This window comes from Pongo pygmaeus, chromosome 19, assembly GCF_028885625.2.
Source record: "Pongo pygmaeus isolate AG05252 chromosome 19, NHGRI_mPonPyg2-v2.0_pri, whole genome shotgun sequence".
Classification (NCBI taxonomy): Eukaryota; Metazoa; Chordata; class Mammalia; order Primates; family Hominidae; genus Pongo; species Pongo pygmaeus.
The window spans coordinates 96,732,825-96,754,896 of NC_072392.2; the positions used below are offsets into that span (position 1 = coordinate 96,732,825).

Sequence of the window (22,072 nt, forward strand, 5' to 3'; positions counted from 1 at the left end):
ACCCACAGCCACGTGCCGGAATGGTCGCGTGGAACCCTCGGACCCACAGCCACGTGCCGGAATGGTCGCGTGGAACCCTCGGACCCACAGCCATGTGCTGGAATTATTGCGTGGAACCTAACACGGATCTTCCCACCCCCAACAAAGGGCCCTTCTGAGAGGGCTGCAGTTCTCATTGGCCGCCGACGCTCCGCCCTCTTGGAGCCATTCTGGGCTCGGCAGAGGGACTGGGCAGCTTACATCAAAGAACTTCTTAGTGGAGGCCATGGTGACTCTATGCAATGTTTCCTGGTCTTTCTCGTCAACCATTTTGTCACCATACACTCGTTCAGCCTCATGTAGCCAAAGGCGGACAAGGTCCAGTGGGGTTTTCAGAACTTCTGCTGTGGAAAATAAGAGTCCCTACCCCAAACACGGGATGGTCAGCACCATCAGCTGTTACGAAGGCGCTGGACATAGATGACCCTGAGGAACAGCCCCCTCCCCCGGGGCGAGGGGACCTGTTCAGCTGATGGCACAGCATTCACTTGGGGCCAGGGAAGCCACTCATCATGGAGGTCCCACAAATCCCGGATGCCAGTGTGAGTGTGTCCTGAGAGATGTGGAGTTTTCCTCATAGAACAGGATTGGGGCCTCATCTTCTAGTAGAGTGAACGGTGGAGAAGGGACAAGGGAGGCCAATTGCAAAGGAAAGCAGGTGACTGATGCCACAGGGCAGGTCACAGGCTTGGGTACCACAGAAAGCCTATCTGGTCCAGTCCTGGCTTGGCCATTTACTAAGCAGGCGACTCTAGGCAAGCTCGACAAGAGCTTATTGAGGGCCTGGAATTTCCCAGGCACAGCAATGATGCAACAGACCCTGACGCTGCGGAGTTGACACGCTAGTGGGGGAGGTGGCCAGGTACACAAAGAAATAAGGTAATTGCACAGTATGGTGTGTGCTCTGAATGACACACCCAGGGCAGTAAGACAGAGTGTGAGGGATGAGGAGTGACCTCTGTGAGAGCGTGGCATTTGGGCTGATACTTTATTTTTTTTTATTGTTACTTTTTGATATGTAGTCTCACTCTGTCGCCCAGGCTGGAGTACAGTGGCACGATCTCAGCTCACTGCAACCTCTGCCTCCTGGGTTCAAGTGATTATCGCATCAGCCTCCCGAGTAGCTGGGGCTACAGAGGCACACTCCACCATGCCCGGCTAATTTTTGTATTTTTAGTAGAGACAGGGTTTCACCACGTTGGCCAGGCTGGTCTCGAACTCCTGACCTCGTGATCTGCCCGCCTTGGCCTCCCAAAGTGCTGGGATTACAGGCGTGAGCCACTGCACCCGGCTGGGCTGATACTTTATATGGGAGGAAGTGGGCATAACTTAGCCTCCCTCAGCCACAAACTCCTGCTCAGTAAAATGGGGATATAAGCACCAAACTTATGTGTTGTTGGAGGAGGAGAAAATGGGAATGTAAGGTGCCAAACCCAATCCCTGACTCAGAGTAAGCAGTCAGTAAATGAGAGGAAATATTACCATCACCGCCATCACCGCCATCACCACCATCATCACCACCATCACCATTATCATCATCTCCACCATCACCACCATGTGGCATCATCACATCACCATCATCACCACCATCACCACCATCACCACCACCATCACCATTACCACCATAACATCACCATCATCACCATCATATCACCACCACCATCACTATCATCATAACTATCACCACCAACACCACCATCATCACATCACCATTATCATCTCCACCATCACCACCACCATTACATCACATCATCATCACCACCATCACCATTATCACCACATCACCACCATCATCATAACCATCACATCACCACCATCATCACCACCATCACCATTATCATCTCCACCACCATCACCACAATCACATCACCACCACCACCATTATCACCATCACATCACCCACATCACCATCACCACCACCATCACTGCCACCACTGTTATTATCATCACCACCACCATCACTACCACTATCACCATCATCGCCACCATCACCACCACCATCGCCATCATCACCACCACCATCACCACCATCACCACCATCATCACCATCACCACCATCACTATCATCACCACCACCATTATTATAGTCATTATCACCATTACCACCATCACCACCATTATCATTACCATCACTATCACCATCATCACAATTATTACCATCATTACCGTCACCACCATCACTACCACTATTGCCATCATCACCATCATTATCACCACCATCACCACCATCACTATCATCATCACCATCACATCACCATCATCACAACCATCACCATTATTATCATCATTATCATCACCACCATCATCAGTCCACACCTCCCTGAGAGCTGTGATGAGGAGAGCACCTGTGGATCAGGCACTGGGCTGTAAGGCAGGCATGACATAAAGCTACAAGAGCAGTACCTGGAAAATACTGGAGAGGTCCCTGAGGTTGAAGACATAATGAAACTTAATGGCCGTGGGAAGAAATGTTGCCGCGATTTTCTGATGCAAAGCTGTTAGAGGAAAAAGACGCGTCAATTCTCATGTCCTCTTAATGGCCCCAGGAAGTGCAAGCCTCAAGTTTCTAAAGCCAATGGACTACGAAATGGTGACAACTGGAGTAAGAAATCTGCACAGCTCTTTGAAGTGGGAGGGAGTTTGCTGTTCTCCTTAAATCATTTGTGTATAGAATTTCCCAGCCTCTACCTCCCCATGAAGCAATTGTATTTCACAGTTTCTCCTGTCGAAACATAGCATCGTTTTTAAGATACTGATTTAGAATTATAAATAAAATATTTATCAAGGGAAAATGTGAAGAACCATCAGCCCACAGAGCCATAGGTTTTACCGATGGGAGAGGGGATGAGGCCAGCCAACTTACCCAGGGCCGCGGCCACCAGCTGGCTGCTTATCCTCTGGATAGCCACAGAGACCAAGCGGAAGGCCAGGTGCTGTGTCAGGATCGTGTTGTAGATGGTGGTGAGGGCCTCCTGGCCGGGGAAGCTCACAGCAAACACGCAGAAATGGCGCTACCCCGAAACAACCAAACGTTCCCGTCAGCCAGCTCTTGGGGACCTGCCCGGGGCCAGGGCCACCTTCGCGGGAAAGTGGCCCCTGTCCTCATGGGCTAAGGCCTTTTGGGCACTGTCAGAATGGGCAGTTACCCTCCTTGTGCCTTGCACGTGGTAAAACCGCATTAAGTATCATTACACATCAAACAGCCAAATTTACTTCACGCTCTCAAGAAGAATTTTGGCAAAGGCAAGAGATGGGCTCAGAGTACAGGCCTGGGTTTAAATCCAGATCTCTATGTGTTTAGATAACTTAGAGGCAAAGTCTGTCTGGGTAAGGGCTACAGATAAAATACAGGATGCCCTGCTAAATCTGAATTTCAGATAAACAATACTTTTTTTTTTTTTTTTAAGGAATAGTATGTCCCAGGCCGGGCATGGTGACTCACGCCTGTAATCCCAGCACTTTGGGAGGCCAAGGCGGGCAGATCACTTGAGGTCAGAAGTTCAAGACCAGCCTGGCCAATATGGTGAAACCCCATCTCTACTAAAAATACAAAAATTAGCCAGGTGTGGTGGCACACACCTGTAGTCTCAGCTACTTGGGAGGCTGAGGCAGGAGAATTGCTTAAACCCGGGAAGCGGAGATTGCAGTGAGCTGAGATCACACCATTGCACTCCAGCCTGGGTGACAGAGTGAGACTCAGCCTCAAAACAAAAACAAACAAAACAACAACAGTATGTCCCAAATATTGTATGTAACATACTTAGACTAAAAACTTATTTATTTATCTGGAGTTTGGATTTAACTGCATTTTTATTTGCTAACTCTGCCAGTTGACCAGGTCACAGGGAAGGCTGGCTAGCTGCTTGTCCTCTCCATGCCCTGGAATTTTCTGACACATTCTGCAAGGTTAAAGAGTTCTCCAGAGAATGTCGGCCTGCAGCCCTAACACCCTAAACCAAAGCTTTTCCTCTCATTTGCCAGAAGCAAGCCTCAGACTCATGGCAGGTGACAGGGATGAGTAAGGTTTCTGCTTACCTGAAGCCTGGAGTCGATGGTGAAGGATCCAGAAGTGGGGTTCATGCAGGCCACGTACTGACAGTTATGGACGTCTTTTAACGTCAGCTTATGTCTGTCATACCTGAGGGGGGAGACCAGCATTCATGTTGTGCCCCCAGCCTGGAGGAGCCATCCCCTGCCCCTACTTCGCTCCTAAGAATGCCCTCCTTGTTTTTTTTTTTTGTTTGTTTTTGTTTTTTTGAGACAGAGTCTCGCTCTGTCGCCCAGGCTGGAGTGCAGTGGTGCAATCTCGGTTCAATGCAAGCTCTGCCTAATTTTCTGCATTTTTAGTAGAGACAGGGTTTTCACTGTGTTAGCCAGGATGGTCTCGATCTCCTAACCTCGTGATCCGCCCGCCTGGGCCTCCCAAAGTGCTGAGATTACAGGCATGAGCCACCGCACCCGCCCCCCCAACCCCCTCCTTTTTTTTTTTTTTTTTTTGAGACGGAGTCTCGCTCTGTCACTCAGGCTGGAGTGCAGTGGCATGATCTTGGCTCACTGCAACCTCCACCTCCTGGGTTCACGCCATTCTCCTGCCTCAGCCTCCCGAGTAGCTGGGACTACAGGTGCCTGCCACCACACCCGGCTAATTTTTTTGTGCTTTTAGTAGAGACGGGGTTTCACCGTGTTAGCCAGGATGGTCTTGATCTCCTGACCTTGAGATCTGCCCACCTCAGCCTCCCAAATGCTGGGATTACTCCATGTGGTTTTAAAAACCCTCCACAGATACTGATAGTATGTGAAGCAGCTGCTGTGACTTCATGCTCTCAAGAGAAATTTTGAAACAAGAGGCAAAAGAGTGGCTCAGAGAGCAGGCTGGGGTTTATGTTCCAGCTCTTCCCCTGAGCGGTGCTGGGGTCTGGGAAGTTGGTTAACATCTCTGTGCCTCAATATTCTCACCTGTGCAATGGGTCATTAGGAGGATAAAATGAGCTAACATATGAAAAAACACTGGGAAGTGTACCTGACATACAGTAAGTATGCAATAAATGTTCACCGTCCCTGTCATCAGGATAATTATTAATGGCTGCTATTATTAAATAAGCTGAATAGGCCGGGCACAGTGGCTCACGCCTGTAATCCCAGCACTTTGGGAGGCTGAGGTGGGCAGATCACTTGAGGTCAGGAGATTGAGACCAGCCTGGCCAGCATGGTGAAACCCTGTCTCTACTAAAAATACAAAAATTAGCCAGGTGTGGTGGCAGGCACCTGTAATCCCAGCTACTTGGGAGGCTGAGGCAGGAGAATCGCTTGAACCTGGGAGGTGGAGGTTGCAGTGAGCTGAGATCATGCCATTGCACTCCGGCCTGGGCAACAGAGCGAGATTTCATCTCAAAAATAAAATAAAATAAGCTGAATAATTTCCTTGATGTCACACTACACTAGTTACTTTTTTTTTTCTTTCCCCTGAGACAGGGTCTTGCTCCCTCACCCCAGCTGGAGTGCAGTGGTGAACACAGCTCACGGCAGCCTCTATCTCCTGGGCTCAAGCCATCCTCCCAACCTCAGCCTCACACTACCATGCCCGGCTAAGTTTTTGTAGAGACAGGGTCTCACTATGTGACCTGGGTTCAAGTGATCCTCCCGCCTCCACCTCCTAAAGTGTTGAGATTACAGGCCTGAGCCACTGCGCCCAGCACCTTTTTTACCCCCATTATGCACTTTGTGTGTTGGAAATTGTTGTCTCTTGTTAGTTTCTAGTAATTCCTTGTATATTTCAGATATTAATCCACTGTCAATTTTATACATTGCAAATGTTTTCTTTCATTCTTTTATTTCTCTTTTATATCTGTCCATGGTGTCTCTCACTGAGCAAAATTCCTTAATTTTAATTTAAATCACAGCCATCAATGTTTTGCCCTTCTGTGTGTGCTTCTGAAATTTTGCCTGTGCAGTCCTCCCCTGCGCACACTTCTCAGGTCACAGATGTTGTCCCTGTTTGCTTCTGCCCGCCTCACAGTTCACCCTTTGCCTGCGGGCCCGTCCTTCCCACGGGCCCCACCCTTGTCTGCCTTTTTCTTCCACAGGTGAGAGTTTTCCTGACACATCCACTAAACAGTCCATCCTTTCCTGTTGTCATGGGGCCATGTTAATCTGATATTCTAGAGGGATCTTTTGAAAACTCAAATCTCACTCTGCCACCCCTCCTGAAGATCCTTCAGGGTAAACTCCAGGGCAGATGTGGACCTAGGGCTGAAGCTTAAGAACATGGAGGCTCCTCCTTAAGGAAAAGAAAGCAAAAATCTTAAGCAAATTTTACAAGGGCACATGACCGTTTGAAGCCCTTGGAAGGGGCCTCACGAGTTGCAGGGAAACTGAGGCTGAGCCCCCACAGCCCTCACAGTAGACCTGCCTGCAGAGAGGAAAGGGTGGGCTCTCATGCATGCACCTGCCCTCCTCTCCTGTCTGGATGCCCTCAAACCTCCCACCCCACACCACGTTCGCTTCTCCTCAAATGATGTCAAACTCTCTCCAGGCTCCCTGCTCAGAGTGGCAGCTTTGTCACCTCCCCCAGGGAACCACCTCTGATGCCTCCATCCCCACATCACAGCCTGCAGCCCAGCATAGGCTTCCTATAGTTGTGAGCTCTGGGAGTGTCGTTTAGTGAAGAAAAGACAGGTGATGCAATCAGACATATCTGAACTCAAAATCCAGCTCCAGCTGAGCGTGGTGGCTCACGCCTGTAGTCCCAGCACTTCAGGAGCCTGAGGCGGGCAGATCACCTGAGGTCAGGAGTTGGAGACTTGCCTGGCCAATACGGTTAAGCCCCATTTCTACTAAAAATACAAAAATTAGGTGGGCATGGTGGCGGGCACCTATAATTTCAGCTACTCGGGAGGCTGAGGCAGGAGAATCGCTGGAACCCAGGAGGCAGAGGTTGCAGTGAGCCAAGATTGTGCCATTGGACTCCAGCCTGGGCAACAAGAGTGAAACTCTGTCTTGGAAATAATAATAATAATAATCCAGCTCCGCCACTCATTAGGGCCATGACCTTAAGTAGGCAACCTAACCCCTCATGCCTCCCTTTCTTGGCATGAGGCCAGGCTTCACGAACAAGCAGACTGGTTTCTAGGCTCCTTTGGCCTGAGAATGCTCCGGTTTGGCCTGGGCTACTTACTTATTTTAAGAGACAACTGCAGCTGGGCACGGTGGCTCACACCTCTAATCCCAGCACTTTGGGAGGCCGAGGCGGGCGGATCACCTGAGGTCAGGAGTTCGAGAACAGCCTGGCCAACATGGCGAAACCCCTTCTCTACTAAAAGTACAAAAATTAGCCGGCGTGGTGGTGGGCACCTGTATTACCAGCTACTCAGGAGGCTGAGGAAGGAGAATTCCTTGAACCCAGGAGGCGGAGGTTGCAGTAAGCCAAGATTGAGCCATTGCACTCCAGCCTCAGCGACAGAGCGAGATTTCAACCCCCTCAAAAAAAAAAAAAAAAAAAAGACAACTGAACTGAATATTCTCATCTCTCCAAACTGCAAACCTAAACGTGCCACCCTCGGCTTCTCGGTGCCGTTAGGAGAAAATCTGCACTCTGTCCCGAAGCCCTGGGATTCCGGCTGCAGCTGCCCTGGGCACCCTCTCCCTCTGGCTCTCACATCCCTGCCACACCGGCCTCCCTGGGCTCCTTCACGTGCGGCAGGGCCTTTACACTTGGCAATCTCTCCACCCAGAATGCTCTCCCTCTAAGGTCCCACAGCCAGCACGACACTACTGCCAGCTTCCAGCTGCGCACCATCTCCCCAGGGGCATCTCTCTGCTGGGGCTCCCAGCTGGGAGGCTCCTCTGTGACTGCACTGGGGGTTTTTCTCAGGGCTCTTCCTTTACCGGGTAATGTGCTTCTTCCTCTCCCGGCGGGACACCTCGGTGGAAGGGGGGAAGGAGGATCCCCCTCCACTGGGGCTCTAGGCCACTGCTGCATGTTTGTGAAACGGGCGATGGATGAAACTGATACAACCTCTCCCCTGCCCTGGCCCTGCCTCAATGCCTTGTGGCCCCACAAGCTTGGGGGCCCAGCTACGACCCGTGTCTCCTTACCCACGTTGCAGTCCCGCCCCCACCGCCCCCACCGCCCCCACCGCCCCCACCGCCCCCACCGCCCCCACCGCCCCCACCGCCCCACACCAGTCCCGCCCTACTGCCCTGGGGCTCCGCCTCTTCCTGCGCCCCTCCCTGGCCCCGCCCTCACCGCCCTGTGGCCCCGCCCCCAGGCCCCGCCCCGTCTAACCAGTGCCGGTGGTCCATGTGCTGCCGGATGAGGGTGTGCGGGGCCACCGTCCCATACTTGTCCACCTCGGGCATGTTCATGTCGTCGATGAAGTAGACGAGCTTCTTAGTGCCTGGCGGCCCGTAGTTCCTCCCCGATTTCTTCTCCAGCGGCTTCTCCAGCACCCCTAGAGAGGGCAGAGGGTCAGCCGCCCGCCTGCGCCTCCTGAGCCAGAGCCTGTTAGGTAGGGAGGGGGGCTACCTGCTCCCCCGGAGGACAGAAGGTGGGACCTGGCTGGGATCTAGGTTTACCAAACGCACCTGTCCTGGGAGTGGCCCTTGAGGGGGCACCGGGTACAGCCCCAGGAATAAACAGAGCGATCAGAGGCGAGGGTGGCAGGAACCTTGCTCTCCGTCACCTTTGGGTCACCTCAGATTGGCTGAGACACTCCTGGGGGACCTGCTGCCTCGACTGGCCATCAAATCCCCATCACCATGCCCACCAGGGAACACCAGAAAGAGGGGTCCCGGCTGCTCCTCCTCTGTCTCCGACTCAGGAAGGAAAGGCCAGCGGCTGGGGTGTGGGAAGTGAGGAGGTGCAAAGTGGCTAGCGAGTGCGTGGGTCTGCAGTGAGAGGGGACAGGAGGGAATGGGGGCTGGCGGGGGGCAGCCAGGTAGGCGGGGCGTGGCCGGACCAGCCTCACCCTGCAGCATGGCTGAGGTCGTGTAGAAGTTGAAGGGCACGGCCTGTACCAGGTAGTTGTCGGTGTTCAGGCTTTCCAGCTTGTCCCCCATCAGCACCGACTTGCCCGTCCCTGCGTTCCCCACCAGCATCACCGGCCAGGACTTCTCCATAAGCAGGTCCATGAAGTAGCGGATGCGGATGGTTTCCGTGGTGTGGACCAAAGAGGCCTGGGGCAGGGGAGGGGAGGGGAGGGAGACGTGACTCTCAGATACTTTCACCTTTCATTAGCATGCAGGCCATGTTCTACCGAAAAGGTCCTACTGTTGAAAATCGGGTGTGTTTGGACATTCTGTGCAGGCGTGTGGGGGGTGCTGCACCGATTCCTGCCTCTAAATCGCCAGTCGGTGGCCCTGCTTTGGGGACAGTTACCTGCAGTGGGACATCGGGATCCAGCTCAAAGGAGGGCACTTTATCTGTCCAGGGCAGGAACTTTTTCGTGTCGGGATCAATGTAGTAGTCGAAGATCGTTCCCTGCGAGGGGAACTTGATGGTCTTAAATTCGTTGATCCACCATTTGCTGAACTCCACTCGATAATCTACAAGCTGTTGAGACACAGAGGTGAAAATCAGGGCCCAGCTAAGCAGGATGCCGAGAGACCCTGTGTGGGTGGCCGGGCCCCCTAGGTGCATCACCTGGTCCTGGAACATGGCGCCACCGAAGGCCCAGAAGCAGGCGAACACGAAGTACAGCTCGTACAGCTCCCTGGGGGAGTCTGGGGGCACGGTCTTCTCTGTGAGCAGGCACTCCAGCAGGTACAGGATCGTTTGGATCACCGTGATCTCCGGCACTGGTGTGATCTTCTTGAACCCAAAGCGCAGCTTGTCCAGGCACGTGGGCAGGTACTTGTCAAAGAGGATCATCAGGTTGGCCTTCTCTGACTGCACCTTGCGCCTCTCGATCCAGCTGCTCACCACCCTGGGGGTGACAGGAGGCGCCGATGACACAGCCGCTGCTCTGGGTCTGCCAGTGTCCCTGCCTTGGTAAACGCCCCTCCCCACCTCCACCCAATTCTGCTGGGGCTGCCCTCAGGGTCACCATGCCTGCATGGCAATGGGTCCAAACGAGGGTGCCAGGGGGGCCAGTTGCAGGCCCTAAAAGGGTCGGAGGAGGATGCTAGGGTCGTGGGGGCTGTGCCCTCTCTGGGCTTGCTAGCTATGGGGGTGCTGTAGGTCTGGAACAGCTGGGAGCCGTTCTTGCTACTACATGGGAAGCACATACCAAGGGCTGGCAGATGGGGCAGAACAGAAAAGGAGAAAGATCTCATGATGTCATCTGGGGGGGCAGGAAAGTGGGAACAGGAAGGGAGGAGAAAGGAGAGACAAGGATAGGAGCAGGGACATTTCATTACATCATCTGGACTCCTGAATCCAGCCATGCCTGAAGCACCCCTTGGTGCTTTTTTTAAGCTTCAGTTAGTTTGAGTTGAATTTGTCACGTTCAGTTTAAGAGTCCAAATCAATACAACCAGCAATCCTTGAAGAGCCACGCCAGACTGTCGGCCACAGACACCTCTGGGTGGCCGTGTGGAGGTGGCCCACCACGGCAGTGAGGGGTGTGGACTCTGGGGCCTGACTGCCCAGGCTTGAGTCAGCTCTACCATGGCCAGCTGCTGCCTTAGGCAAGTTACTGCACATGCCTGTGTCCCTGGTTTCTCATCTGTAAACAGGGGTGATGTTTCCATGACCCTCATTTCCAAGGACTACATGGGCTGATATTTTTAAAGCTCAGAGAAGGGAGCCTGGTCCAGGGTAAGTGTTGCCAAATCAGCATCTGCTAAAAGCATCACTAGCGCCTGGCTCCCTCGAGTGCCAGTGAGCTCAGCATGTGCATCATTTCCAGGATGCCCAGGGCCTAAGCAGGAAGCTCCTGTTAGCACACACAGCCAGCCTGCCCTGCGTTGACCGGCAGACATGCCTCTTTAGACAGACACTCACTCTTTTTTCTTTTTTTTTTTTCTTCTTCTGAGATGGAGTCTTGCTCCATAGTGCAGTGGTGCGATCTTGGCTCACTGCAACTTCTGCCTCCTGGGTTCAAGCGATTCTTCTGTTTCAGCCTCCCAAGTAGCTGGGATTACAGGTGTGCACCACCACACCTGGCTAATTTTTGTATTTTTAGTAGAGACAGGGTTTCACCATGTTGGCCAGGCTGGTCTTGAACTCCTGACCTTAGATGATCTGCCCACCTCAGCTTCCCAAAGTGCTGGGATGACATGAGGCACTGTGCTTGGCCAGACACCCACTCTTCTGTGAGTGTGCCCTAGGGGAGCTCCGCTTCTTCCTGAACCTCTATCCAAGAGAGAATTAAGAGCTGAACATCTTTGCCGCATAGCATCCCGTATTATCCAGCATAATAGAGTAAACCTTTATACGTCTCTAAGCGAAGCAGGGTGTCTCCATGCCTGTCGCAACTAAGAACTGAATTCCGAGTCCAGTTGGTCTTCAGTAGGGGAGACCGATTTGCAAATCTACGCAGAGGCTGCTGCTGCTTTCTGCCTTCTACTTTGAAGATGTTTGTGTCGAATTTGTGATGCTGCCTTGGTAGGAGTCACTGAGTGCGGGTGGATGTGTGTGCTGGCTTTGATATGCGTAGCACAGGCCCCAGGAGAGGCACATGCTTGTGAGACACGCTGACTTTCTCACCTCTGGTCCATACGGCTTCTTGCCCTGTCCCCAAGGCTGTTCTGGGTGCATCCAGCATTCCTGCCCCTGGCAGCTGCCTATAGGAGGGCTGCTCCTGCTGTCTGGGGACCCTGTGCCTGCTTCTCGTCCACTTCCATTCTCTCCTCTGCCAATACTCAGGTCTTCTCCTCCTGCTTCCTCCAGGTCACTCCTTGGAGGCATCCAGTTCCCTGCCTTGGCCCATGCTGGCTTCGTTTCTGGCTCCCTCTTCTCCGCTCCCATAGGGTGTCCCCTTGACGACTCCACGATCCTGTTTTCTTCCTGTCCCCATCCCCATGTCTCAGCAGCTCCTACCCAGGCTTCATTTCAGTTCCCTGGACATTGTCTTTGCCTACCGTGAAAACTCCCACACATGGTATAGTGGGTAGGATGGTGGTCTACAAAAGAATGTCCACCCAGAACCCAGAATGTGCCCTGATTTGGAGAAAGAGCATTTGCAGATGTCATCAAGGATCTTGAGACAAGATCATCCTGGATTTAGGGTGGACCCTGAATCCAATGACTGTGTCCTTATAAGCAATGGGAAATTTGGACACAGACATACAGAGAAGGCCACGTGGAGACAGAGGCGGAGATGGGAGGGGTGTGTGCATAAGCCGAGGGATGCCAAGGACTGCCGGGAGCCCCCAGGAGCTGGGAGAGAGGCCTGGGACAGGTTCTCCCTCAGAGCCTCAGAGGGAACCAGCACTGCCTACTCCTTGACTTCTGGCCTCCAGCACTGGGAGAGGATAAATGTCTGTTGTTTGAAGCTGCCCCATTAGTGGTCATTGTTTCAGCAGCTGGAGGACGCTGTATAAGTAGACAAGTGTTGCTGGAGAAGCCAACACAGAGGCACCCAGGCTCAGCAGCTCCTGGCCCTGTCCCCATAGGGAACATTCCACTTGGTATCCCTCTCAAACCCTGGCCACGCTGTGCTGCCTGCCTCCCAGCAGAGGGTCTCACTTCCCATGCAGAGAGCAAAGAAGTGCATCAGCATGAACTCCGGAAAGTTAATTTTCTCTGCCTATAGACTCGCATGCATCTGAAAACAGCCACGCCTGCATCCCATAGCCAAACATTATTCTTGTCTCGACAAATACTACAAAGCTTCATTCCTCTTGTTCCAGCCCTACCCTCCAGCACTCAAAGGCAGGACTCGCCTCACTTCTAGCGCCTCCTGCGGCCTCCTCCATACCTCATTGCTGTCTGGCTCTGCCCTCAACACGCCCTGAAGCTGTTCTCCCTGAGCGATGGAGGTGCGCCTAGTTCCCAAATGCAATGGGAACTCTTCTGTCCTTGGCTTGACTCTGGGTGCCATCCTACTGAGTCTGCTCCCTCCTGAAGCTTTTGTCGCTGGGTGTCTGGGATGACGTGTCCTGGGTTCCCTTCTGCCTTTGGTTCGTTCCTCCTCTGAATCCCTCACAGATTCTTCTCCCTCCCCAACAGTGCTGGTTTTTCTCAGAAAGCCAACTTCTTTCATCACTCTCTACATCTTTCCTGGAGAGCCCAGCTCCTCAGCATGGAATATCCTGGGGTTGGACACACATGGCAGGTGTGCAAAGTACTGGGTGGGTGGGTAGGTGAATGGATGGATGGGTGGGCGGATGGATAGATGGATGAACTATGACCTGCAGCCAAGACGCTCCTCTGGAGCCTCTTGCCTCAGGAACCCCCCACTGGGATTTCTGCCTAAGTCCATGCAGGACATTTGCACAAAGCTGTTGTTTCTATGTCCCCAGGAAATCCCTTACTCTGTCAATCACCAGCCATGTGTCCGAGCCTGAAAATATGCCTCTGGAATCAATATCAAGTCTTCCATTTCTCCAGATTTCAGATATTTCTTAAACCTATCCCTTCCTCTCCGATCCCTAGCGGCCCCCGTCTTGCTGGCATGACCGGCTGCTTTTCCTCGTCACGTTAGAAAGGGCCGCTTGCACCCTGGCCCAGCATCAGCGCCTTCCCGTCAGGAGCAGCCTCCCCCTTTATGCTCTGGCCAGGAGAATCTGACCACTGCCCATCAGGGAATGCCCCACTCCTCGCCATGCCCTGTGAACACGGGCTCTTGTCTGGTGTGCTTCTCTGTTTTCGTCCCTGAGAGGCAGCCTGACCCTCAGATGGCAGCCCAAACTTCAATCACCTGGGAAGACGTCCCACCTCCACAGAGGTCAAGACCTCCCTTCCCACACCAGCCCTTGTTCCCGGCACTTTGTGCAAACATCCGCTTGCTCAGCCGCCCTGCCTCGTGTCACTGTGAATTTACACCATTTATTCCCAGGTCTGTCTCTCACCCCTTCACTGCTGCGACCCTGGTGCCCGGTGAGGGCCTGGTACACAGTTTGTGACATGGATGATAAATGAATATGCAACTCTGAAACAGGCCAACAACTTCCTCTTTCCCTGCCGAGGTTTGGAACAGGAAAGCCAGAGCCCCACTCACGGGTTCCACCCCAGGTCGGCTGGGTTGATATAGAGGATGCCGGCTCTGGAGACGGTGGCTGGGGTGGCCGTCCTCAGGTGGCTGATTTCGAACACCAGCCTCATGGTGCGGTTCAGGGGGATCCGCTCGTTGCTGGCCAGGGTGAGGACCTAGGAGGGGGACAGCAGCCCATGGGGTCCTACGGCGACACTTGCCGTCCTGATGGTGTTCCGGGGCAGGGGTCACTCGGAGCAAACCTCTGAGCAAGGAGGAGGGGCTCAGGCCAGCCCTGCCACCCCTGGCCTGCAGCCCTAGTCCCTTGGCCCAGGGCTTCTCTGCCCTGCCTGACTCCAGCAGCCTCGAGACACCCACACCGTGGAGGCTACAACATGGAGTCAGGGCTGCTTTCTCAAACCATCACCCCGCCCCATCCTGGAAAGTCTTGTGTTCCTTCCTGCATCCGACTGAGGAACCTTTTTAGAAAATGGCTTCTAGACAATTCTAAATAACCATTTCTGCTTCCCAGGCCTTTACTCTGAACCCATCCTGCTGCTAAAATGTAAGGTGAGGCACACGCAGAACCACAGCACATGTGACAAAGTCTCGCGACAAGGTGCCCCTCACTCATAGCTTCCTGTGGAGTTCCAGACACACCACCTGCCCCAAGCCTGGCGTGCAGGGCCCGAGTGCTCCATAGGCGCCTCCCTGTGAGCCCCCGTTGTCCCTGCCTTGGGTGGCCTTGGGGCTTAGAGTCCGGGGCCCGCGAACCTTGTTGTCATCCATGACTGTGTTGAGAGACTCGATCCACATGGGGTCTATGTCTCCGTCAAGGATGATCCACTTGGGGCCGTCATGGGTGATGTTGGCCAGATCTCGCATGATGGTGGAGAACAGGCCTGGGGGAGGCAGGTGGTGTAACCCCGGGCCCTTCACTCCGGCCCCATTCCAGTCCCCACCAGGCCTGACCCTGGCCTCTGTCTCGGAGGGGGCCTCTCCCCTACTTCAGAGGGACAGCAGAGGCCCTTGGGCATGAGGTGCCCAGGCTCCCTGCCCTCCGTTCTCTGTGGCCTCCCTCCTACGTGCCCTCTCCATGCCTGAGGCCCTGCCTGTCCTCCTCCGACCCTGCACCCTCCCTGTCAGCTCCTCTTTGTGGCCCTGGCTGGCTCAGTTTTTCCAGGCTCAACACCCCACGGGGCTCAGCACCTGTGCACCCAGCTCTGTCCATCTGTCCACTCATACGCTCAGCAGAGGTCTGCGGAGCACGCTTCATGCGTCACGCATGGAATGGAGCAAGGTAGGTGCTGGGGGTACAGAGCTTGCCTTCTAGTAGGGGAAGTGAGCTGTACATGCAGGAGCCAGCAAAGGGGGACAGGGAAAGCGGGTCAGGGGTAGGGCCGCTTCTGATGGGTAGGGTGCGGGGGACAGGCTAGGCACAGCCCTCCACTAGGCTCCTGGTCAGGACCACCCTGCTCCCGCTGACTCCTCAGCTCTCGCAGCTCCTTTCTGCAGCCCACTCTCCAACGTCCCGAGTTTCTTTCATAAAGTGCAAACCCGATCACGCCACCTCCTGGGGGAAGCTCCTCCCCAGAGCCCACCGACTGAGGCCAGGGCTCCCTGCACAGCCTCCAGCCTGCACGTCTGGGCTCCCATACACTCCTCACAGGTCACACCCATCCTTGCTCTGGCCTCTCCCCTTGGCCTGCCCAGGGCAGGCCTGCAGTTCTCACTGTCCCAGCTCCTGTGGCCCCCATTCCTTACCCCCCAGCCCGGGTGCTACGTACCCACTGCTCCCCATAAACTTTGTTACCATGGTGCCACCATTGCAGGCCACGTGCCTGTGTACCCCACCCTAGCCTGGGGAGGCTGGCCTTCCACATGGGAACGGCTCAGCACACGCTTGCTGCACTGGACCGGGTGCGCCCCCGCAGCCCGTCCCGGGACCACCCTTGTTACCATCTTTCCATTCCCTGGTCGCTGGGTTGATGATGCCAAAGAGCTCGTCGCAGGTGACGGCCTTGGGGTCCAGGTCCACGGCGACCGGCTTCCTCCTCAGGTTCTGATAGGTCTTGTTGAGGGATTTGAGGACCTGGCAAAGGTGGGGGTCACTCACGTGTGACTCCCTGTTCCTGGAACATCCTGCCCCACTAGCCCCAGAACCATGGGTGGGCCTGGATGCTTTTTTTTTTGAGATGGAGTTTCACTCTTGTCACCGAGGCTGGAGTGCAGTGGTGTGATCTCAGCTCACTGCAACCTCTGCCTCAGGGTTCAAGTGATTCTCCTGCCTCAGCTTCCCGAGTAGCTGGAATTACAGGTGCCCACCACCACGCCCAGCTAATTTTTGTATTTTTAGTAGAGACGGGGTTTCACCATGTTGGCCAGGCTGGTCTCGAACTCCTGACCTCAGGTGATCAGCCCGCCTTGGCCTCCCAAAGTGTTGGGATTACAGGCATGAGCCACCGTGCCCGGCCCTGGATGCCTTTTATGAACCACCAGGCTGAACCCTTCTCTGGATCACGTTTGCTCTGGAGGCACGTAGGTGAGTTTACACCCCCCAACCATGGCCGAGGCAAAGGTGGCCTGGGTGATAGGAAGCTAACTGTTCGCTGTGCATGTCTGCAGCCCGCAGAGCGCTGCTTGCCTAGACTGTGCGAGGCTCTGAAAACATTCACATTCCTTTCTTCCTCATGGTACAAGTAATACGCACTCACTGAAATACCATCTAGGAAAACTCCCCATGATCCTCCATTCAGGGAAAATGAGCTTTAAAGACGCGGTTGAGGACATTTCCTGTATGTGTATGTCCGAGTTCCTTTTTAGGAAACTGGGCTCATGCGGCCTCTGCCTTTTAAAACATCACTTGTGGTGAGCTTCCCCGTGTGACTGGCGTTGGGAGTGATCTCAAACAATAGCAGAAGGGTCCAGCCTGTGGGCCTCTGGCTGGACATTTGGCTGGCATGGAATTTTCCACATCACAGACATCAGTCACGTCCGCCACCACCCTCCGCATGTCACCACTCCCTAGGCCATGGCAGGGGACAGGAGGGCGATGGGTCAGGCCGGCCACAGGGACAGGGAGACAAGTGACTGACGTCAAGGAGAGAAGAGCAGGAAGACAAGGAGGAAAAGGGAGGGAGGCCTCACCCAGGGATCAGGGATCAGGGCTGTGGCCGCTCCTCCCCTCCTCCTCGGCCTCCAGCTTCCTCCCTGGACCATGACTCAGGCCGGAGGGCTCCCGGGAGGGATGTGCTGGGTTGGGGTCTCCGGGGTGGCGGGGAGTGAAGGAGGGCCAACCCTTCGCCCCAGCCCACCCCCACCATGCCGGGTCCCTGCAGGTCCCTGGAGGGGGTGACACACCTGAGATTTGCCGCTGCCTGCGTTCCCGATGACGAACACCGAGTGGCGGACCTGCAGCAGCTCCTCCAGCTGCACCACCTTCAGCACGAAGCTGTCCTCCGCCTGCAGCTTGAGCTCCACGATGCTCTGCTTGATGATCTGGAGAGACACGGATGAAGCTGGGTGAGGAACTGAAGCAGCCTTTCTTTCTTCTCGCTGGGAGGCTGGGAGGCTGGGGGGCTTCCTGCCCCGCTGGGGAGATGATAAAGGCGCCCTTGCCCTCCGACACACATGCGTTTGCAAGTTCTGCTATCAATGCTGAGAGTTCACATAGCTCCACCTCGACCTCGTGCAGGGGGTCGGTTTGCCCGAAGCCCCCCAACCCCAGTTGAGAGAGTGACCTCCCCCAGCACTGAGAGGGTGGGGCTGGCCAGGGCCATGGAGGCAGCTGTGGCTCAGAGATCTCTTTGTAGCACCGGGAAACGTGCGTGTGTGACACGGGTCTCCACCCGTCCAACATCAGAGGGAAGGAAGCCCCAGCCAGGCAGCCTTCTCCGGACAGACCCGAGGCCCAGGAGTACCGACCTTTTCAAAATTCAGGTCTCGTTTCCGAGGCACGTCCAGAGCCGGGAAGAGGTCCCCGATCAGTCCCATGAACACGGGCAGGTCGTCTGTCACAATCTTGGGGATGTTGAAGTCTCTCAGCGCCCGCATGAGCACCTGGTCCTCTGCCCGGCTGGGGTCGCCCCTCTTCAGGGAACCCGCCACCACCAGCACAGATTTGATGGCTCTCAGGCCCCAGTCGTAATGATCCTGCCGGCAGCGGGCACAGGTGGGCAGACGTGAGCTCACCTTCCCACGGCCAGCAGGCAAGTCCGGAAGCCAACCCTGGCTGCTTCCCGCACCTCAGCCTCCCACCCGCACCCGCCGTGAGCTCCGGGACACACACACCTGCTTCGAGAGCAGCTCCTTGCACAAGGTATACAGGGTGATGAACTTCCTGGCCAGAAGGCGGGCTTCCAAAAAGCCCTCGGCCACCAGCATGATCTCACATATCAGTTCGAAGTCGGGGACAACCATGGCACAGGGCCTGGGGAGGTCAGTGGTGCCCATGGGCGTCTGCCCACTCTCTCTCCCACCTACACCCCCGCCTGTCCCTCTTCACCTAGGAGAGCACACCTCGACTGCCAGGTGGACCACAGCAGAGTGTTGAACCTTCTGTCCTAAAGCCGGGCTCCCAGCCCGCCTGCTCCCTCCTTCCCTCCTCCTCCCACATCATCTGCTGGGTGCACCTTCAGGCCCCTCCTCTGAGAGCCACCCCAACCCCCCAACCCCCCAACCCTGCTTTCCATCACTGTGTCCCAGGTGCGGTCCTCCCGCCCAGGGGAAGACAGAGCACTTTCTAAGGAGGCCCTTGGCCTGCCTCATCCTGGGAGCTTTTTTTTTTTTTTTTTTTTTTTTTTTGAGACAGAGTTTTGCTCTTGTTGCCTAGACTGGAGTGCAATGGTGCCATCCCGGCTCACTAGAACCTCTGCCTCCCGGGTTCAAGCGATCTTCCTGCCTCAGCCTCCCGAGTAGCTGCGATTACAGACATGCACCACCACACCCAGCTAATTTTTGTATTTTTAGTAGGGACGGGGTTTCACCATCTTGACCGGGCTGGTCTTGAACTCCTGACCTCAGGTGATCCACCCTCCTCGGCCGCCCAAAGTGCCGACATTACAGGAGTGAGTTACTGTGCCCGGCCATCTTGGGAGTTTTGATGACTTCTTCCCTCCCCAGCTTGCCCTCTGCCCCTCCCCTCTGCCCACTCCTTGGCACTGGGACGCTGCTGTTGCTGGTCTGGCTCACCGCAGCCACTCACTTTCACCTGGGCCACGTACCTGAATAAGGCTTTTAGGTTCTCAGGCAGCTCTGCGCGTCCGGCGTACCCAGGGTTCATGGTGATGAAGATACCGACAGTGGGAATGAGGCCTATGATCTCTCCCAGGAAATTGAATGTTTTTTTCTTGGCCCGAATTGCATCCTGGACACATTTTACCTGCACAGTTGGTGACACAGACATGTTAGCACGGAAATGGCCAGCTTCCACAGGCCAGAGGGGCCTTCATGTATGTTAAAGCATGAGGCTGCGAATTTGCGCCTGCAAATTCAAACCTCTTAGTTTCTTTTTTAAATTAAGCCTTTTATTTTTGAGAAAGTTGTAGATTTGCATGCCATGTAGGAAATAATACAGAGGGCCAGGCACAGTGGCTCACACCTGTAATCCCAGCACTTTGGGAGGCTGAGGCTGGAGGATGATTTGAGCCCAGACTGGGGCAACATAGCAAGACCCTGTCTCAACAAAAAATACAAAAGACAGGGATTGGGGGGAAGAAAAAAAACACAAAGGCAATTCTGCGTACTGTCTGCCCCATGTACCCTGATAGGAGCATCTTGCCTAATGACAGTGCCAGTCACAGTGGGGGCGGCAGGGGGCGGGGAGGGTGGGCGTGACACTGAGGCCAGCATTGCTGTCACCACGGGGACCCCTATATCGCCTCTTATAGCCACACCCACTTCCCTCTTGCCCCCTTCCCTCCATTTGACCCCTGGCAACCGTGTCCTTTGTTTCTGTGATTTGGTCGTTTCACAGATGTTATATAAGTGGAATTGTATCATACATGATCTTCCCAGATGGACTTTTTTTTGTGTGTGTGTGTGTGTGTGACGGAGTCTCGCTCTGTCGCCCAGGCAGGAGTGCAGTGGCACAATCTCGGCTCACTGCAAGCTCTGCCTCCCAGATTCATGCCATTCTCCTGCTTCAGCCCCCCAAGTAGCTGGGACTACAGGCTCCCGCCACCACGCCTGGCTAATTTTTTGTATTTTTTAGTAGAGACAGGGTTTCACCATGCTAGCCAGGATGGTCTCAATCTCCGGACCTCATGATCCTCCCACCTCGGCCTCCCAAAGTGCTGGGATTACAGGCATAAGCCACCACGCCCGGCCCCCAGATGGACTTTTATCACTCAGCAAAATTCTCTGGAGATGTACCCAGGCTGTTGCAGGAACCAGTAAGTATTTCAACACCTCGTCCCTGCTGAGTGGAGCTCCACTCCCAGCCGTTTTCTGTCCTGTTACTACTCCGGCAACGACCTGTCAGAGGACCGGTTAGCGGCCACCTCCGTATCAGTCTTGAAGGCCACCTGTCAGCTACGAGGTTAATCCTAGAGCGTCAGGGGCCGTTGCCTGCTTGAGGTCTCCTCTGGAAACCTGCAGAAGGCAGCTGCGTCTCTCCAAGTTGCCACTTGAGGGGGCCCAATACTCGCGGTAAAGCTGCTCCCAGCACCTGCCTTTCCCTGTCTTCCCCAGGAGAGCCAAGTCCTGGTGCCCTGGTGATCCCAGACACCCCCATGCCCAGTCTGCTGAGCGTGCAGCTCGCCCCCTGGCAGGACTGGGGCCCTTCGGAACGGCACTGCTTCCTCCTAGGCCAAGCCTCTCCTGTGGTCTCCATCGGAGCCCGTGAACATTCAGTGCCCAGAGTAGGGGCCACATAAATATTCTGGGGTTTGTTCATGGACGTCGGAGGTGCTCAGCAACTCTGCTCCTGTGCTGGGGGCAAGGGAGAGGGTCCCCAGGGCAACAGCCAGCACTGCCCATGGTTTGGGGTCCCCATTCTCTTGGTCATGTGGCCTCCGGCCCTGGGGCTGGGGGATGACTGGGGCAGAGGGGGCATAAGGAGAGGAGGAAGCAGCCACCCCAGGCCCCTCCAATCTTGCTGGCAGACCTGTGTCACCAACACTGTTTTACAGATTAGAAGACGGAGGCACAGGGGGTCCACATCACTGCCAAGCCGAGAGTCAGGGCTTAAGTTGGTGTATAAAGCGGGCTCTCAGCCGGGCGCGATGGCTCACGCCTGTAATCCTAGCAGTCTGGGAGGCCGAGGTGGGTGGATCACCTGAGGTCGGGAGTTCAAGACCAGCCTGACCAACGTGGAGAAACCCCATCTCTACTAAAAATACAAAATTAGCCGGGCGTGGTGGTGCATGCCTGTGATCCCAGCTACTCGGGAGGCTGAGGCAGAAGAATTGCTTGAATCCGGGAGGCGGAGGTTCAGTGAACCGGGATTGCACCACTGCACTCCGGCCTGAGCAACAAGAGTAAAACTCCATCTCAAAAAAACAAAACAATAAATAAATAAACAAACAAACAAATAAATAAATAAAGCGGGCTCTCCACCCAGGTTGTGGGGCTTGAGCAGCCCAGGAGGCATTGGCACGTCCACACCCCACATGCTCCTGTCTATCCTGGGGTGGGAGGACCTTGACACCGTCAACGCCCTGACTTGCGTTTCCTTTTGGAAGAGCACAATTGTCCCAGGCCGCTAGGTCGGCCTCCACTTACCTTAGGGAGCCCAGTGCTTCTCAACCCCCGGGCATGTGTCAGGATCACCTGAGGCATTTGTTTAAAATGCAGAAATGCTCATCCTATCAAGTGGGGCCCATGCTGGAGATTTTAACAAGCATCAGTGGGGGCGGGGCGCTGGCCCAGGCCACTCCCCACTCTGAGGTCCCTGCGCCCAGGTCACTCCAGCCACTCGGCTGCACGCTGTGTGCCCCAGCATGGTTGTTCCCAAAACA

The 22,072-nt window shown here is 54.9% G+C and overlaps 1 protein-coding gene across 1 annotated transcript in view; it reads right to left on the reverse strand.

Annotated features, from left to right (window-relative positions):
* The window catches only part of DNAH17 (dynein axonemal heavy chain 17), a 167,174-nt gene that overhangs the window by 52,206 nt on the left and 92,896 nt on the right, over positions 1 to 22,072 (reverse strand). The window contains exons 38-52 of the mRNA XM_063656557.1: positions 19,337 to 19,494; positions 18,405 to 18,543; positions 18,039 to 18,266; positions 17,475 to 17,612; positions 16,074 to 16,206; positions 14,889 to 15,016; positions 14,142 to 14,290; positions 9,680 to 9,962; positions 9,416 to 9,589; positions 9,006 to 9,213; positions 8,324 to 8,489; positions 4,075 to 4,177; positions 2,903 to 3,050; positions 2,443 to 2,534; positions 241 to 402 (exon numbers count right to left, since the gene is read on the reverse strand). Coding sequence (XP_063512627.1) covers positions 241 to 402; positions 2,443 to 2,534; positions 2,903 to 3,050; positions 4,075 to 4,177; positions 8,324 to 8,489; positions 9,006 to 9,213; positions 9,416 to 9,589; positions 9,680 to 9,962; positions 14,142 to 14,290; positions 14,889 to 15,016; positions 16,074 to 16,206; positions 17,475 to 17,612; positions 18,039 to 18,266; positions 18,405 to 18,543; positions 19,337 to 19,494 — 2,409 coding nt within the window. The remainder of the gene's footprint in view (positions 1 to 240; positions 403 to 2,442; positions 2,535 to 2,902; positions 3,051 to 4,074; positions 4,178 to 8,323; positions 8,490 to 9,005; positions 9,214 to 9,415; positions 9,590 to 9,679; positions 9,963 to 14,141; positions 14,291 to 14,888; positions 15,017 to 16,073; positions 16,207 to 17,474; positions 17,613 to 18,038; positions 18,267 to 18,404; positions 18,544 to 19,336; positions 19,495 to 22,072) is intronic.